The sequence below is a fragment of the Antechinus flavipes genome, chromosome 2 (genome assembly GCF_016432865.1).
Source record: "Antechinus flavipes isolate AdamAnt ecotype Samford, QLD, Australia chromosome 2, AdamAnt_v2, whole genome shotgun sequence".
NCBI classification, from domain to species: domain Eukaryota; kingdom Metazoa; phylum Chordata; class Mammalia; order Dasyuromorphia; family Dasyuridae; genus Antechinus; species Antechinus flavipes.
The window spans coordinates 348,169,178-348,189,507 of NC_067399.1; the positions used below are offsets into that span (position 1 = coordinate 348,169,178).

Here is a 20,330-nt window from a genome sequence, read left to right on the forward strand (position 1 = left end):
TAATGGTTTTTTCTATTTCTAAATGATAAAGCATTGTAGATCCACTGTAGAATTTTACCAAGAATGGACATGCTAGACTATGGAAGTTGGAATATTTGTTTATATCCAGTATTATAGTAATTCTTCCAGGTGCTTGGATTTCTCAAATATCAGTGACACTGACTCAATAACCATACCCAACAGTTCCTTTGTAGATCATTTTGGTTTCCCTTTGACAAATAGCATGACAATCTCATGCTCAGTTCTTCTTTGACAGACAATGTGACCATTCCTGATTGTAAAAGATTCTAGTGGAGAGTCATTTAAATCAGTTCAGTTCTTGGTTAAAATAGTAAATTCCAATGAAATCCACTTTTTTTCTTAAATCTCTATAGGATAAGCCTAGTCAGAACATAAAAGTGATCTAAGAGAATGATTTTGTTGATTCAGAAAATACATACTGGAAGAAAATATTTCTTAACAAATGGGTCACTGTAATGCAAAGTTATAGCAGAGTTTGATAAATTAAATTTGCTATGATTATAAGAGATCTTGAATTCAACGTTTATCGGAACACTAAAACCATCAAGAGATGTGATTTGGGATATTTGCCTTCTGGTGTTTTATTTATTATTTTGTTGTTATCCATTCAGAATTGAGAAGTTATTGTAGGACTATAATAATTTTAAATACCCATTGCTTCCTCAATAATATTTTCTTTCCCAGGTCCTACTCTTAAGGACTCAATGTTTGGCTTTCCTAATATAAAGCAAAACTGGGTTTTAGGTTTTAGAATAACATATCTCTACATGAATCTCTGATGAATTGAGAACAGCCCTCAATGAGCTCCTAGGACAGGAAAAATATATCAGGACCTTTTAGATATTTTTGGCGTTTTTAATAAAAGTTATTTTGACAGTTTAATTTAAAAGTCACACTATATCAAAATGATGTGTCTACAATACTTTTTTATTTTTTCTAGTTTTTTTAAACTAGTAAAATACAATTAATTGTGCTTAAGAAATATACATTTTTATAAAAATCTTAATTTTGGAGGGAGGACATAAGAGAAGTTATAGGAGATAAGTTCTACATAAACTAATAGGAGGATGTGGGAAAACCACAATGAAGTCAAAAGTTAAATCCTACTCCCTTCTCGCTCCACCACCCTCATAAGCTTGGGAGCCTCTTGGTCTTCCAGGAGTTGTTGAAAATGTGAATTGTATCAGTCAGCAGGGGGAGCATGGTTCAGGCCTTCAGGGAATTATCCCTTCTTTTGGTCCAATATCCCTGCTTTCAGGCTTGAATTTATTTCACCTGTGAATAATAAAGAAACAGTATAATGTAAGTGTACTAGATTTGAACTTAAGAAGACCCAGATTCACACTCCACCTTCTACTTACTAGCTGTGTGATAATATGTAGGTCATGTTAATCTCTCTGAGATTCAGTTTCTCCATGTGTAAAACAGGGTAAATAACTATGATATGTATTTTATGGTATGTTTTATTTAAGACTCTTTGTAAATGTCAAACATTATGAATAATAGTAACAATAAATGCATGACTTTTCTCTTGACCATTTTTTTGGGAGGAATAGCAGAAATAAAAAAGGACCTGCTTGAATCCACTAGAGATAGTTTGGAATAATGAAAGTGGTATAATGGGAAATACCATTGACTATGAAGTCAGAGAACTCAGATTCAAATTCCATTTCTTTCACTCAATACTGTGCTAACTTAAACAAGATATTAACTTCCCTGGGTCTTTGTTTTCTCATCTGCAAAATAATAGGGTTGTACTTAGATGTCCTCTGAGGTCATAGATATGGGATATATACAGAATGATATGTTAAATTATGCTTCCTACAGAGACCTAAAATTGTGATTTTGTTGTCCCAAATATAATCCCTATATATTTTAGAAATGAGACCTTTTAAAGTTAGTCAACAAATATTTGTTAAGCACCTACTATATGCCAGGTACTGTGCTCAACATTGGAGTTACAAAAAAGCAAAAAGCAGTCTCTGTCCTCAAGGAGCTCAAAATCGAATGGAGTAGACAACAAGCAAACAAATATGTATAAACAACATATATGTGTATGAATACATGTCATATATGCATATATATAATACACACACATACATGACAAATTAAAATGAATTAACAGAGAGAAAGAACTAGGATGAAGAGGGATTAGGAAATGCTTTTTGTAGAAAAAGATCTAAATTAGAATTTAAAAGAAGGTAGGTAAACTAGTAGATAGAGATGAGAAGGGAGAGCATTACAGGCACAAGAAACAGACTGAAAGTGTCCAGAGACTGAAGATGAAATCTCTTGTTCAAGGAATAACAAAAAGATTAGTATTATTGGTTGGAAGAATACACAAGAAACTGTAAGATACAAGCAAGAAGACTAGAAAGGGCTGCATCTTATATATAAGATATAACTAACTATAAGCAGGAGTACATACACAAAACAATGAATAAATAGACATGAAACACAAGAATCAAATGAACATACCAGGAAAATAAGAAACAAGCATACTCAAACAAGTAGCATTTTATAGCAGTAAAAAAATCCAATATTTACAGTGGTAAGCATATGCAATTAAATGCAAAGCACATTTAACATTTAGCAATCTTTAGTATTGTTGCCTAAATAAAAAATGTAAGTATAACTTCAGGTTTACCTGAATATCTAATAACTTAATAATAACATCACAATTTAGCTAAAAAGAAAGAGTACCCACATCATGCTTCCTTGGGCACATACTTGTTCAAACTATATGCATCTCTGTCTTCTTACCTTGAACAAAGTGACTGTTGTGCTGTAAAAGAGACTCAGTAGGAAGAGGACAATGAAAGTAGAAGCTGTTGTCCATAAGTTCTCAAATCCTTCTTCTTCAGCATTTACTTCCCCTTCTTTGTGGATTTTGAATGATAGAAAACAGAAAGATAAATATTAGATTCAATCACTACAAACAGAAGATTTTGCTACTTGGGACAGACTGTCACTGAAATAAACTGTGTATTAGGAGTCTCATAGATGTGTTTTCTATGAGGAAGGCATGACCCTATATGGGCTCTTGTAACTGAATGTGGGGGATGCAAAATTATGATTATCAATAAATGTTTGATATGTATATCTACTTTATATACATATATGCCCAATTTTTTATTCTCCTTTTTAATTTTCAAAACATATGAATAAAGTCCCTTCCAACCAACAAATATTCACCCTTGCAAAACCTTGTGTTCCAAACTTTTTTCTTTTCCCCTTCTCCTACCCCTCTCTTAGATGGAAAATAATCCAATATATGTTAAACATATACTATTCTTCTATACATATTTCCACAATTATCATACTGCTCAAAAAAAAATTAGATCTAACAGGAAAAAAATGAGAAAGAAAACAAAGTGCAAACAAACAACAATAAAAAAAGTAAAAATACTATGTTGTGATCCACACACTCTTTCTGAGTGCAGATGGCTTTCTCTATAACAAGACCATTGGAACTGGCCTGAATCACCTCATTTAAATACTCAATTTCTTGGATGAAAATGGGTCATAAATGGAAAAAATTTAAGAAAACCTGATCTAAGTCTTTGGTCCTGTAGACATAGAGCCAGGTGTTTAGGAATAAGACAGTTGTAAATCTCTTGGGAGTCAAAAACTTGGAAACTTGGAAAAATACAACTGAAAATATGTTCTGGAAGACAATGTGATAAGATTTGCAAGAGAAGAGGATGATAATACATTTAAAAAGGGAAACTTTGCTTGCAGTCTCACAGAGATGCCTATATAGTGCTGATGATAAGACTAAAGTCACAATTTAAAATTGAATTCTGATTTACCCATTTGGGATACAATGATTTAACTCTGTGACACTTTTATGGATGACCAGAGTATGAGGACGATAGGGAGCAATAATTGAAAGAGAGAGAGAGAGAGTACAAGCGTGCTAGGCAGAGACAGAGAGAAACAGAGACAGGGACACAGAGAGACACACAGATAGAGAGCACTGATGATAATGTAGGTCATATATATGAGAAATGACTGCATCTATATATAAGGTTTTGCGTATGTGTGCATCTATGTGTCTATTCCTACTGATGAAAAATTTGGTTTAGGATTTTCCTAGTTTATGTAAGCTCTTAGGAATACATTCTATCTATGTAGTTATTTGGATATGAGAAATCTTGAGAATCAATATGGTCCTCAAATTGTCTTAAGTGACATGGAGGAGAGTAATAAGATGGATGTGAACTATGAACTAGTGTGGGGATGGGAAGGTGGAAAATAGATGAGCCAAGAGTTTAATGAATTGTGGCTGATTTCAAGACTCTCCTTTCCAGATCTGATTATGAAAAATGCTATTTTGCAAGAATCAAGGGTTAAAGAGAAGAATTGAGTTAAGTGAGCACAGAACTCAACTGCAGCCTACTATAAACTGCAACAAATAGGAGGTAGCTTTGTGTTTTTCCCATCACTATGGACTAGCCTATCTGATTGTCCACAAGAGAAGTAGTAGAATGTAGTTGAAATCTATTGTACTCTGAGAATATCTTTCCATGATTATGTTAAATCTGGGAAGAAACTGAAACTAATGTGGTTATCACTTTATTTCCTTCTTCCTTTTTAAGTCATGATTGAATAATATAATATTTATAGCTCTATATGGAAGGACTAAATTGATAAACAACATTTGGATCATAAAACTGTTTAGGAATTGGAAATGTAGAGAGTAATAACATCCTAACATTCCAATTAAAGATTATACTAGGTTATACTGTTATCCTAATAGCATCACTAAGATGCTGATTAAGGCGTCATTTCTATTGTTTACTGTTTCTAAGTTAACTATTTTTTTTTTCCTGTCTTCAAATTCCCATAGAATAACTTTATTTTCAGTTTTTCTCCAGAAAAAATTTTTCTGTCTTTTTTTGTTAAAGGATTTCTCAAGTTTTGTTTTTCCTGAATAACTCATGACACAGGAGGGAGGATTTGAAATCCTTCCTAATTTTATGTTTAGACCATAATACACACACACACACACACACACACACACGAAACCATTGCTAATTATTACTGAGGGCTATGGTGTCTGAATTTTTGGAGAAACTAAGGCTGGGCTACAGTAAGATTCATTCTATAGCCTTCATTTTGCACAAGCTATTCAAATATTTCTGTTATAATGGAATTAAGCTTGGAGTAAAGGATTCACTGAACTCTTGGGGAATTTAGATTTTCTTGCTGAGATCTCACAGGCACATCTAGGATATGTTTGGGAACTGATTTATTTGGAGATTTCAGGTAAGTTTAGATATGGAAACAAAAATGGTTTTTCTATTTTTGTGCTATTCAAGCAAATTAGAGAACATTAATTTTCTACATAAAAGTACAATTTTTTTGAAGTTCAACGCATCAAATTCAGTAAGACTAGATTTCTTCTAGATTGCCTGGACTATAGTTTGCTATGTCTCAGGGAAGATGAAAGATGCTGAAAAGAGTTCTCATAAAAAGTATTAATTGTGCCTTAATTGACTATTACATCCTGTACCCAACTGTACTTTTTTTTGTTGTTGTTGTTTGGACTTCTGTTATTGGACAGCAGGCAATTTCTGCATGAGTTTTCTCTTCTCTTTTCAGGTACAAGCTCCATTAGAACCATAAGTTCTTTGGATAAAGGGTCATTGGTCTTCCTGGGGCCACTTGAAATTCCATCCTCATGTAGCTTCTAACAAGAAAGTCAGAAGGGTGGAATTATTCAACTGGGCCCCTTAGATATTTCTCTTAAAATATCTTCCATGGAAGTTATTCAACAAGGTTATATTTGACATTAGCTCTACCCTCAGTCTTAAAGTTTGGTCTTCTCTTGTTCTGGTTCCTTCAGCTCGTACTCTTTGGATGAGATTATGTTTATCTAGGGGCAGATGCTAAGGGTCTAGGTCAGAATCACCAGGTATGAGGTATATTGAGGAAGGAAATGGAGGCATTGTCTTGAACTGACCTTTCTTGAATCTAGAATTAGTCATCCCTGGGACACAGAGTCCCAGGACATGTCCCTTAAATGTGAGTAAATGAAATAACTAGGCTTCCACTCAAAGCCCAGATGAGGGAATTAAAAGGACCATTAAAGGATCATTCAGATTGGCGAGACAGGATTTCTGAATTCTGTATCACTAGGCTGAGGTATGGAATTAATACAATCAAGGCTATTGTAAGGGGTTTTGCTTCCTTTTCTCTTTCTCCCAAAGGGCTGAATATTTTAAGTGGGAAACCTATTAAGATTTAAAATTATATCTCTGGCTAAAAAGTCTATGTGATAGCAGGATTATAAAAATTCTACAATTGTTCATACTTCTATTCAAGGAAGAGGTTTTCACTGACTTAATCTAGTGATGGGGTGTGTGTGTATGTGCATGTGTGTGCTTGTGTGTGTGTGTGTGTGTATTTGTTTGTTTGTTTGTTTGTTTTGGTTTTGCCAAAACTTGTTCTGAAGGGCTAAAAAACATGAATTGTATTGCATGTTGCATCTGAGCAACATGGAGTTGAAATGTGAAGTAAAGTTGGGGAGAGGTGATCAGGTTGGATGAGAGAGGCAAGACCTAAGGTGGTGGTGCTGTTGTGTGTGTGGGTGTGTGCAAATAATTTGAGGAGTGTAATCAGGAAAGAAATGTTGCCCAGAAAGCTGAGGGTCAGCCAGATACTTGTTTACTACAAAACCAGAATCAATTCCTCTTTGTAAAATTGATTATTTTTTATTTCTAATTTTTATAAAATGCAGTTTCTTATTTAGTCATATGATCTTATATACTCCTTGGGGGCTTCAGTTGACCCAGAGGTCCCCAGAATTTGCCCCATGAAAAAAGAGGCTGACCAAGACTGGCACTCTCTCAGTAGCAGGTATTGGTTGCATCAGATAGCACAAGGGAGACATTGACGAAGGTGGGTTTACCAGTGGACTTGTCCACGGTCTTCTCGGTCACCGACAAAGGTAATGCTTCATGAACCACCACACAAGTCATGGAATCCCCTGCATTCCAGTGTTCCTCAGACATTGTCATGATGCTGTAGACAAAGTAGAGACCACTTTTCTGGGGGTCCTGCTGGGGGCTACTGGTGACATATTTCTCTGAGGGTATAGGCTGTCCTTTGTGCAGCCATTGGACTAATACATCTGCTGGAGAGAAGTCCTTAACCAGGCACGTTAGGGTAGCTCCTTCCCTCATACTCAGTTCCTCAGGAGTTGGAGGCAACAGATAGACTGCCGGTGCATGCTGGATAGTGTCTGTAAGCAAAAAGGTTATTGGATTAAATGGACTTAAAATTGGAAGACCTAAGAGTAGAAAGCTCATAGATGCACCTAAAAAGCACAATAGAAGTCAAGGAAAAAGAGAGTCTTCTGGTAAGCCTGGAGTCTAGTAGGATAAAGTTAGAAAAGAAGCTCTGAAATACTTTAGTATTTCAAAGAGTTATAAGGAATGGGGCCCATATAGAAAGATTATCTCAGTCTTTCCCAGTAAATCGAAACATATGGAAGGATGGGAATAAGGATAGGAAAAAAGGAATATGAGGAAAAGGAAGATCTACTGGAACTTTCCTGATTTGACTTTGTTAGTTTTGTTCTGGGGGAAAAAGATTGAGGTCAAAAGGTTTTTTCCAGAGAGACTATGAGTTTAAAGCCTCCCAGTCACATGGCCTCCAAGATAGTAATCTTATCCTGGAAGAGTCATTTGCAGGGTTCAGGGGAGGGAGGAAATGTGATAAGGAGAAGAAAGTTGGAACCCTTACCCTGTTGCTTAAAGATTTCTTTCTTCAAGGGAACAGGATGGTTAGGATGAATCACGATGCATTTGAATATGTCCCCTGAATTCCATTCCTCTGCACAGACTGTGGCTTCTCCTTCAGCACTAAAGGTACCATTGGGATGGCTGTGGGACACCTTAATGGTAGTTTCCAGTGCTTTTCCATTCTCATGAGTCCAGGAAATATTCAGATTTTGAGAGGTGGGAAGATTTGTGACTACACAGGTTAATTTGGCTGATTTGTTAACAAAGATGCTTGCAAGGGAGGGGGGAATAGCAAAGACTTCAATCGGTGATTCTGGGCCTAGGTTAAAGGAAAAGTCAAATTTAATTTCTTAAAGAAAGCAAATTGAGACAAAACAATCCTGGCTTACTATGGCTCTATCCTTGTTCTCCCTTAATAATTCTTTTCCTCCCCTTTAACACTTCCTCCTTATTGCATATTCACTAAGGGCTTAAATGCTTTCTTCTTTATGATAAAATGGCAAGCAATCTGCGTTTAAAAGTTTGATAAATTCTATAAGTACTCTTTGGAATGACTCTTCTAGGCAGATATTAACTTTGGTCATCTCTAACTAAAAGGAATTTCTTACGTTCCTCCTGGTCTTGAAGGAAAACTATTCCTACTTTTACTCAGGGACCAACTCCAGGGACTGATGAGTAATGCTCTCAGGATCATTTTTTAAATGTCTAATCTAACTGCTTAAGCTGCAATCTGCTTCTACTTCCTTTCATTCATTCCTCATAAGAGAAGGAGAATGTGAACATTCTCTAGCTGGATTGTTGGATGTTTATTGTGATTTAAAAAGCTGTGATCCTGTGATCTTGATAGAGAAGATCCACAATTATTTTTCTTGCACTCTTTCCTCTTGTGTTTCCATATAAGTAAATAAAAAGAAAGGGATACAATTAAGCATCATTGATCTCAGCCATTTATGAGAGACGTGGTTAAGCAGACATTTTCTGTGTTTGAGGCTTTTGGAGAAATCTGAACTAATTTCATTTCCAGGTGGATAATGATCAGATCACCATGACTAAAATCTTGGTATTTGGAATATATATTTTCAGCATGCTTAGGGGCTTTCTAGGCATGTTGACCCATCTTTCTTTTGAGTTTAAGCCCTGTGATAGGAAGAATTTCCTGGGAAAGAGCATTTCTCTGGAGCTATTCTATAAGGTAGAACCTCAGAAATGAGGAGGCTAAGAATTCCAATTCCCTTCCAAGGAGTTCTATCTGAGTATAACTTACCACCACTGAAACAGGTCGAGGAAACATTTTTTTGGAATCGGCTCCCTTCATGATCTACTCGGCAAGTGAATGTGCTCTGACTGAGCCAGTCATTCTCACTAATAGTCAGACTGCTCTGAAGGAAGTAGTTCCCAAAACCATCAGGCAGGACTTGACTTGTTGAGACACCAGACAGAACTGGCCTACCCTCTCGAAGCCATGTTAATGCAATCTTGTTTGGCCTGAAGTTGGTGGCTTGACAGATGAGCTTGGATTTTCTTAGGCTAGAGCTGGAAAATGCATCCCGGGGTGGGATATACACAGTCACATTAGGAGAATTGATGGTACGATCTGAATAGGAATACAAGACAGGAAAGGGGGGAGTTAGAACCATGCCACGATGGGGCCTTGAATTTCTGTTTTGGTGTTTTCATTAGGGGTGATTTTGAAAATGGAAAGAAGCCTGGAAAAAAGAGATCAGCATCTAGAATGGAGATCTGCTTAACAGCTGCTTAAATCACATCTCCTTTTTCAGTCCATTATAACTAGGGCAAAAATGAGAATGTATATATGTATATGTACTTTGGTGTATCTATATATTTGTTGTGTATCTGCATATGAGCTTATATTTGTATATAAAATGCTTGTGTGAGACATGTTCTATGCTATCTGCTGGCATGTTTCATTACCGTCAAAACTGCAAACTACTTCTGTTTCATGGGACCAAAGCAAGGATAGGGAGTATAGAAGAGGTAAAAAAGAAGTTATACTTCAGATCTTACCTGGGAGTGGAACTCGAACTTCCTTTTCACCTTTGGGATGACGAGTCTTACATACCAAGTAGCTATCTTGGCCTTGAAAGACATCATTGGCAGGGAGGATGACTTGTGAAGTGGCTGTGTATGTGCTCCCAATCATAAGGGATGGGAAGACCTTTAAATCTGTGTTACTCACAGCAGTTTGGTTTTGGTATTTCCAGGAAAAGTTAATGGAATCAGGTAGAAAATTCTTAGCCAAACAACCCACAGCAAAGGAGGCATCTTCTGTTTGAGAACTTCCACAGGAGGAGAGAGTGAAGAGGTCTGGTGCAGATGGATTAGCTGAGGAAGAGAATAGGGGGAGGACAATGCAGAAGGGAAAGGAAAAAAGTTGTTAAAATGATGCCTCATCAGGGCTGAACCCAAAGCAGAGAAAAGGGTTAATTTCCTTGTCTGTAAACTATGTAGGTATAAAGTGGAAGCAGGATAAGTACAGTGAGCACTTTCCAAATTATCCAAAGTTCTCCAGATGAATGTATGTCATAGCTTTCTTTTTTAAAATTAATTTTTTTCATACCTTCTTTTTCACACATTCTATGTATGTGCCCCATTTTTCACTCTTTTCACCTTAAAAAGTAGTTAGAGACCATAGCATGGATCCCTATGAGGCTTGGTATCTAAGCAAAGTTTGAAGCAGCATTGCCAGTCTTTACTGGCACCATACATGAAGATGCATATTTTTAGATGAGTTCAGCCCTAGGGAAATCCCAATCCTGAAGACCCTCATCTCAATAGTTTCCTATTAAGTTCACAGTCTGTGAATAAAAAAAAATTAATATTTTACTCAATGTATTTCAATAAAATTAATTTCACTTGTAATCTTACTGATTTTATTTTTTTTGCATTTTACTTTTAAGAAATACATGGACAAGGGGCAGCTAGGTGGCGCAGTGGATAGAGTACCAGCCCTGAAATTAGGAGGACCTGAGTTCAAATCTGACCCCACACACTTAATGCTTCCTAGCTTGTGTGACCCTGGGCAAGTCCCTTAACCCCAATTGCCTCAGTAAAAACAAACAAACAAACAAAAAAGAAATCCATCACCAGGCTTCCAAAGAAGCCCACAACTCAAAAAAACAGTAAGAATTTCTAGAATCTTGCAGCAATAAAAAGTCAGTGCTGGTCAGTGTCAAAAATAGAGCATTATAGAAGTTGAACTCTGCCTGGGCTGATGTTATTCTCTTTATCAATCTAGTCATGTTTTAAGGTCATCCAAATCCATAGGCTTCATTACCAGAGAGAAGCCAAAACTTCTAAGCTAAAATCTGTCAGCTGCTGGGAACACCATTATCCATGCCAAACAGAACTTTTTGCTTTTCATTGATCCAATTAAGCCTGAAGTGCTAGTTATACAGGGCTGTAAAACTACCTATGGGAAAAACTCATTTCTGGCTAAATCAATATATGTATGAGTGAGGAAGGGAGGTGAATAGTAAGGGTTGGGATGTTTCGTTCTCCAGAACCTTTGACTCCCCAGAATCCAAAATGTAACATCTTTTTAGACAAAGAGAAAAGAGAGATGACTCATCATCTCAAGGCCTTAATACTATCTTGAGAAGACAGGCTCCTGTGTATGAGTAAAAAAAAGCCTTATAGGAGCTGGCCTGGAACATAGCTCATTACCAAAACCACTCAATTCTTGAGGGAATTCATGGACCGACTTAGTTAAAATAAGAAAAGCCTTAATAGGGTATTACTACCTCAGTTTATCTTAGGTTAGCTTTTACTAGGATATGTGTACAAAAAAGTAGCCCTGGATTTAGTTGAGATGATTCACACTCAGTTCCTTCCAGCTCAGTTTATTTCAACCTGATCTAGAGAGGACCGAGGATGGCCTTAGATCAACCTGAACACCTTCAGCAAGGGATCAGTATGAAACAGTTCCAGATTAGCTTTCAAGTATTTTGGTCAATTTGGGCTAATTCAGAAAAGCCTCATTTCAACTCAATACTATTTAGGGCAATAGTTTTTTTCCGGCTTATTTTAGTCTCACTGTAGCTCAAGTTATCTCTTGTAGGAATTGCATATAGATTTGAACTAGCTCAGCCAAACTCATTGATCTTAATTAGTCCCCCAAAGTACCAATTGCAGGCCAGGACTGCTGTAAGCAAATGGTCCTTAGGACCTAGCTTAACCAAAGTCTGTTCCAGAAGAGGATTGGTAAGAACCAACCTAGCTTACCAGGATATGTGTGAACTATTCTTAGTCTGCCTTCCCTCTCTACTACCTCTCTCTCCCTATCCACCCCCACCCCCATCTCAGAGGCCGGTCTACATGGATTAACCTCCAGCCATATTAAGTTCACTTCCAGAAAGGGCTCAGTACAAATCAATTTTAGCTTAGTATTAGTTTTAGACCAACCTTAGTCCCCAACCCAAATTTAGCAGGGAGGAAATTGGAGACCAGTCTGCAGTTTAGCTCAGTCAGAAGTTACTACAATTAACCTTAGCTTAGACCCAGCCCCATCTCCAGCTCAATCCTGACCTGATGGCTCAGGTCAGTAGTGGTCTCAGCTCCAGTTTTACTTAGTCAGTTGCAGTTCTGGCTTAACCCCATTCTTGTCTGCAACTCTAGTATAATTTTAGTGGAGGGTCAATCTTAGTTCTATTCCAGTTGTTGTTGCAGTTCTGTTACCTTAGCTTTTGCCAAAAAACCTAAAGAGTTGTATGCAACTGAATAACAAAACTAGCTCAGCCAAGCCTCAGCTCTTGCTACAGCTTTTCTGCAAAGTTCCAACTGTAGCTCAACTTTAAATTCATTCTCCGCTCTAGTTTTTCCATAGCCCTGGATCTAACCTCGACCCATCTCTGGCTTCAGTTCTCTGATCTAGCAAAAGCTCAGTCAGATCTCTAATTCCACTTAGACTCAATCTGCTTTTAACTCAGAATCAGCTCCAGAAAAAGCTCTAGCTCAGCTCCAGATCCAACTTAGGTTCAACATCATTTTATCTCAATCATTTAACTACCTCTAGTTCTAGTTCAATTATATCCCCAGTTCCAGTAGACCTGGCTCTTCTCTGCCCCTCTCTTTGGCTCCAGTTCATTCACATTTCTAGCTCTGATTTGGCCCTAGCTCCAGCATACCTTCATGTTGAAGTTGTAGGCCAGCTCTAGTTCTTATTTAGTTCTACCTCAGACTCTAGCTCAGCTCCAACCTCAAGCCCTAACTAATTCCTAGCCTGATCTCTAGCCAGCCCTAGCTCTGTTTCAGCCTTAGGTCTAAAACACAAACATTAGAAGCTTTAGTTCCCATTCAGTCCTGTCTCTAGTTTAGGTTCAGCGCCTGACTTAGAGACCCATTCCCAGTTCCAACTCCAGTAAGTTGCAGCCCTAGAACCAGTTCTACACAAGCCTTAGTTTATAGCTCCCCAGTCCCAATTCAGCCCCAGCCCCAGCCTCAGCCCCAGCCCCAGCCTCAGTCCTAGCGCCAGCTCCAACCCAGCCCCAGCCTCAGCCCCAGCTTCAGCCCCAGCCCCAGCCTCAGTCCTAGAGCCAGCTCTAACCCAGCCCCAGCCTCAGCCTCAGCTTCAGCCCCAGCCCCAGCCCCAGTTTAGTACCAGCTTCAGCTCTAATTCAGCTCTAGCTCTAGCTTAGCCCTAGCTCTAGCTCAGGCCCAGCTTTAGCTCAGCCCCAGCTCAGCCCCAATCCCAGTTCAGCCCAGACCTAACCCCAACTCTAGACCCAGCTTCAGCCCCAACCGCAGCTTAGACCAAACCTGGGTCCGGCCTCAATTTAGCCTCAACCCCAAACCCAGTTCAGCCTCAGTCCTAACTCTAGCTCCATCCTGGCTCTAGTTTAGCCTCAGTTAGATCCCAGCCTCAGCTCAGTCCTTGCTATAGCTGCAGCCTCAGTCCCAACCCCAGATTCAGCTCAGCCCTTACCTCGGCTCTAGCTCAGCCCCATCTCAGTCCCAACCCGAGTTCAGCCCAGCCCTAGCTCTAGTCTCAGCTTTAACCCCAACCCCAGCTCAGCCCACCCCTAGTTCGAGGGCCAGCTCAGCCTAAGCCCCAGTCCAGTTCTAGCTCAATTCCAGCTACTGCTCTAAAGTCTGCTCCAGCTCCAGCTCCAGCTCAACCCCAACCCCAGATCAGTCGCAGCTCTAATCTCAGCCCCATCCACAGCTCCAACCCCAGGCTCAGTCTCACCACCAGTCTCACTTCCAGCCTCAGCCCTAGATGTGCTTCTATTTTCAAACCAGCATCTAATTCAGCCCCAGCCCCAGCCCCAACTGTGTCTCTATTTCAACCCCAGTTCTAGCTCAGCCCAAGATGTATCCCTAGTTCCATTGAAACTTTAGGTCATCCAGAATTCCAGACCCGAAGCTTATCTATACTTCTATCTCTTTCACCCTCAGTTAGGGCTCAACTCCAGTTCCAGACTATCTCTAATTGGACATGGGAAGTACATATTATTCACAGACTAGTTTCAGACCTCAGCTTCACTTTTCTCCCCTCAAGTCTATAGGTTGGACAAACCACATTTCATCTCAATATGGTCCAACTCAATTTAGCTTAACCAAGTAGAGCATCATTATAGATTGACTTGAGTCATCTGAGTTATTGAAAGAAGTGAATATAAATGAACTACTGGGGCTTGTATCAGCCAAACTCCATAGAGTCCTTCCATACCAATTCAACATAATCACTCTACCCTCAGATTTCGCATTCTACCCTTTATCAATTTCATCCCCCATTCTATCCCTTTTTATGTTGCAGCACAGCATTAATCTGTATATGTCTTCCCAAACTCCTGAACCATAGCACCTGTTAGTGTCCCTATGTCTTTTATAATACAGTGACTATCTCACGGCAAGTTTCTAGAATGGGCATAAAATTCTCATTTGAACTGAAATATTCTCAAAATTGAAAAATAATTGCAGATTCTACAATGATCACAATGTAATTTACATCTTTGTTGTTAACTACTTTCTGATCTGTAGCTGCATAATAATGAACAATGTTTATATGAACAAAGAAATAATTTGAAGATGTTCTCCTCTTAGGAAGATTATCAATCAGATCAGTGGTGAGAATTATCTTAGAGATTTAAATCCACATTTTATAATTTAAAATGAATAATTTGATTTCAAATGAATTCTTTGTCAATGAAATAATTTCATAGACTAAATAAAATGTTATCTAAATTTGCTAACATGCTATTTAAAAGTAATGCTACAATAACAAAAAACCTATTAATGTTGCACTTTAAAAAGACTGATCATAGAAATAATAATGCATAATTTAACTTACAATGATAAGCACTATTGAAAATATTGTATTTAATTCTTAACACTTTCTATGTAATATATAATTCAGAAAAAATTCACATGATCTTTCAACTATTTAATAAAGGGAGATTAGTAGATATCTATTAAAAGTACCTATCATGTATTTATTTCATCAACAGTTTTGCCTAATGTTTATTGAAATTAATTAAAATTCTACTTTATTTGTACATAAAATAAAAAATATTTTCTTCAAAACTGATAAAAACTACCAACTAGAAGACTCGGTAAAGAATAAAATGGGCAGTAGTCAGAGCTACTTTCTTACCTATTAGATGACCAGTTACTGGAATGTGCAGCTGAGTCTCTTGACATCCAAGGGGTTCATTTAATGCCATTTTATAACCAACATTTTTGTTGGTATTTGGTGTTAAACCTTCACATTAAATCTCCCAGCACAGGGCTGGCATGACCAAGAACACTGTGCATTGAAGGCTCAGTGGAAAACAGTCTGGGCTCCAAATAACAATGTCAAAAAGTAGACTGGAATAAACTTATCACCTTTATCCATATAAAGAAGCCTGAAAATTTTGAGTTTTAGTATTTTCTTAAAATTGAATATCTTTGCTAAAATCTATACTTTTCAGATATGAAATTTTGATATGTCATTTTTAGTTTTGGGTTTTTTCCCTCTAGTATTTTTAAATTTAAAAAATCTTCAAATTCTATGCAGATTCTATTTAATATTGAATATAAATTGTGCCTTTCAATTACTTGATATTAAATCCCTCAGAATTTCAAAATGGATATTTATTAATCTCTAATAGAAAATTTTAAAAGTGAATAAAATTTAAAGATAATATTTGAAGTTGAAATGATTTAAAATGGATTATTTTAAAACAGAAATCATCCAAATGAAAATAATGATAGATGTATTAGCAAATCATGATAAACTTGAATTGTTAAATTTCTTAAATGGATATTTCTAAATTAAAACAGTATGAGGGTGAAAAATGATGACAAAAATGAAAAAAAAAATCAAAAGAATTAAACTTTACTTTATAAGTGCTTATTACCTTCCTTGCCATTAAACAAAAAATAAAAAAATGCAAATTACCCAGGTGTTGTTTGTCTCAGTGGAACATTTTCAGTTATCTTGGACTATGCAAAACTGGCTAAAAACAACTTCTTCTCAACTGAAATGTGGAAATGAATCTTTTTTTTTTTCCCTCTCAGAATAGACTCAAGATGTAGCCAGTTTCCTGCCACCTGTTTTCCAGACCCCTGAGCACATCTGGTACATGAAATCAGACACTGAGTAGGTGCCATCTTAGTTCTACCTGAAAGTATTTGATTTAATTTACGTTTGGTTATTTTATGTAACTTGGTTATTTATTATAATAACTATACTGTCTTGAGATGAGGAGAACCACAGGTTAACTGTTTCATATTTCTCACATATCATAATTTTAAATGCACTATTTGTACTTTTTAAGCTACAGATTTTAAATATTCCAGGATTTAAAAATATCCCCTCATCTCATATAGAAACTCATATAGAAACATGAAAGCTTTTAAATATGATCTTATTAAAACAAAGATAATATTTAAAGATGAGATATGGTAAACATAGTTCAATGAATTATTATTTGAAATCACTTGTGACTCCCAAACAATGATCTAAAATTTAATATTTGAATGGTAATGGTTCTCAGAATTGATTTTTAAGATATTCATTGAAAAATCTCTCAACTTTTTTACATTTTTGACAGATCAACTGTTTTAAACACTTTATAATGAAGCAAACAACAGAATCTGGCAACTCCTAAGAAAACTTTCTCAAAAAGTGGGGAGTTTCCCATGTAATAACTTGTCATTTTAAATTAAAAAACTTGACAGTCTATCACTGGTCCCTTCACCTGATCTAACAGGAAAATCACTTTCCAACTGTTTGTTAATAAACCAAACTAAACTTTTACAATTTTCTTTATCTACTTCTCTACCATTAGTATTTTTGGCATTTAAAAATACACATGCAGACATGCACAGATATTTACTAATTGTTATATGTTTTTATATATGAATGAATATATTTCACAAATATTCAACATGTATGTATATTTTATGTAATACTATATGTAATCTCTCTATACACACAAAGATATACAATTGTATTATAATTTTACACAGCATATTACACACTTAATTACTTGACTGGGGACACTATATTGGAACAATATTCAGCACTTTCTATGATTTTATCATATTAATATCTATATATAAATCCTGTATTTGTTTTTGACCAAATCCCTTGTACAAAATCTCACACACTAGATAAACTGACAGATACTTTTGCATTTCAAAATCATCCTCTTGCTGTCCTTCTCCATCTAATCCCTTCTCATAATGTACTTTTCTGTCCCAATCTGTTCTTTTTTTTTTTTTTTAAAGAAATAAAGTTCTAGAGTAAATGCCTTTAATATTCCAGAGAACCAGAAGAAAATTATTAAAGGATTATTTTATCCCTTGGCCCTAGTATTCCATACCATAGTTACACTGAGGAAATTACAGCTCTTTTCTCACAAAAACTTAAAGACAACTTTGACTTTTGTCCTGTCTACCCAGAAAAAAATATTTTCAAAAACAATATGATTTCTAAAATTCTCTCTATATATCAATCATCATTCCTAAGTTCATTATTGATTCTGGCTGTCTAGATACATTGAAGTGTCAGAATTGAACCTTGTTTATAAAAAGTTTCTGAAACTCCACATCCATCTACAGAAACTTGTGAAATAAAAGAAATTTGACAGAATTGTCTCTTGACTTCTTCATAAATTTCCCTAGTTCTTCCTAGGTTGTTTTACAGATACCAGTCTGGCTAGCCTTAGATATTCATGTCTCCACATAACAATCACAATCCAACTTCTAAAGTAAACCATTAACCCATTCAAAAAACTTTCACAATTATGAAATACTAATATGAAACACATGTCATCCCATTAGTCATAAAGACTCATGCTAAGTCTTAGGACCACTGTTTAAGAAATTAACTTATACCCAAGACAATCACAGCCAGTCTCCCCTGATGCCAAAAAAACCAGAGACTTTTCTAAGACACTTAGAAGCATTATCCTATTAGATTTCGGAGGCAATGCCCTTTTTCCTTATTTTTTTCCTTGAATATCAAACTGTCTCAAATTCCCCAAACAGTGAAAATTCTGTACCTTATTAAAGTGAAAAACTAGGATGACTTACCTGAAGAGATGGTCACCACAGTCCCCCTGCCCCACAGGTCGAATCGGTTGTCACATTAGTACAAATGTGACTTGTTCCCAGGCAATAATTAATTTATGTCTCAGAGATTACAAGGCTTTTTCCTAAATTAAAACCCTATGGAGAGCCTACCAGGTAGAAGCAATCCCAGAAGAGGAGTGAAGTATTGCTAAAGCAATTGGGAGACTTTTCAATGAGTTGCTTAGTTGGAAAGGGAAAATGTCTGACAGATGACCTTTTGGCTGGTAGTAGCCTCAGATCTTCTATTTGTCAGAGCCCCTGCAACTCCTGATTTCTTCCCCAAATTTCATTTAAAATGCAATATTAAGCCAGAGAAAGATTCTAAAATGACTTACCTGAAGAGACAGTCACGATGGTTCCTCTGCCCCAGTAGTCAAAATAATCACATTAATTTGAATCCCTTTAATAGGTGTACAAAAACCTGTCTTTGGCTTAGACCTCTATGACACTGATATTTCAGCTTCTGTCTAGTAAAACCAAATTTCAAGGTAGATTGATTTTCTATTAGTATCCCCACAGATTAGGCTTTGTTGAATTCTTGGAGTGAGAAGTGTTGGTCCATAACTTAATTTCCAAGACAGAAATGAAAATAACTTTTAAACAGGCCCATGGATGACAAACAAACCCAGATGTGGCACAATAAGATACATAGATCATGTCCTCAAACCTGACTCTCTAGAACTGAGTTTCTTAATAGGTTTTTATTTCATTTCTGTAACTAACAACTCACTCAAAAACTCAAAGGGCCCTAATGGATACTTCCACCTCTATAGAAAGATTTGTCTGAGAACTGAGTCACAAGCTAAATAATAGTGTCTGGCCTGACTTGAAGGCCATAAAGAAGATACATAAAAAAATGCATACTTGAGGAAACTGTACCCAAAATTATCAGCACAAGGTTCAAGTCAACATCCCTTAACGGACATAAACCTTTCAATTAGTTCTCTCAGATTATCATGGACAAGATTTCCAATCATGTATTGGATTCCCCCATAGGAACATTCCATTTTTCATTGGAGAAAAACTGCCAATGATTATGTTTCCTCCCAAAGTTATTTAGCAATAGTTTTCAGTGAGAGCTAGTTTTGTTAGGTTTGTAATGCCAGAGAGACTGAGATAGGAGAGAGATTAGAGAGTTTTTAATATTTTATTAATTGGAGAGCATAATTGACTGGACAGGACTCTCGTCTCAAAGTATCCAGCAATGAATGGGAGAATCCCAAATCCTTATATATATATTTTTTTTACAAAGAAGGGAACAGAAGTGGGAAACTTCTTCACAGACCCATTTGGTTCTGTCAGGATGGGGGGAGGACATAAATTCTTACTAAAAGCCAGAGTCAGAATGTCTGAATAAATAGAAGTAAAGATGTCAATGAGGTATCCGAGATAGTCTTATCTTTTGGAATATTTTAGAGGGATGGTGTCATAAATTCTTGAGGACAGAAGGAGTTAGGAGTCAGGAATCCTGATCTCTCCTTTATCTTGAGTCTTACATTGACAATTTATAACCTTAGAGCAAATGGTCCTCAGTCTTAATGGCCAAGAGTGGGGGTTTTACAACTAAGGGGATTGAGGCAGAACAGTTAAAGAAACTGAGATAGAACAATTCAGGGAAACTCAGTCAGGACAATGAGGGAAACTAATCCAGGGAAACTGAGTCAGGGCAATTAAAGAGAACTATGGCATAACAGATTCTCCTCACATTTTAGTTTCTTTAATCTTTTCTCAAAATATGGGCCCCCTTTTATTTAAAGAAGGAGAATGTGATAAAAATTCTATTCTTTTTGTATATAATTTTCTTTAGATTTGTGAGAAAAATCCAGTCATGAAATTGGGATCCATGGACCTCTCAGTCTGGCTCCCAAAGCTCCATTGATTTTGAAAACAATGGGACTAAAAACATGAAAGGATTTGGACAATTCCAATGTTGTCGATAGTAATTCAATGGAAATTGACTAGTATCTTTTGTAGATG

General features: G+C 36.6%; 1 gene segment (V, D, J or C); it reads right to left on the minus strand.

Moving 5' to 3' along the window:
• Positions 1-927: 927 nt before the first annotated feature.
• Positions 928-15,469, minus strand: LOC127549729 (Ig mu chain C region membrane-bound form-like). The segment is given in 7 exon segments: positions 928-1,296; positions 2,785-2,900; positions 6,938-7,270; positions 7,774-8,091; positions 9,037-9,366; positions 9,798-10,115; positions 15,385-15,469. Coding segments are annotated over 7 exon segments (1,494 nt in total).
• Positions 15,470-20,330: the final 4,861 nt, after the last annotated feature.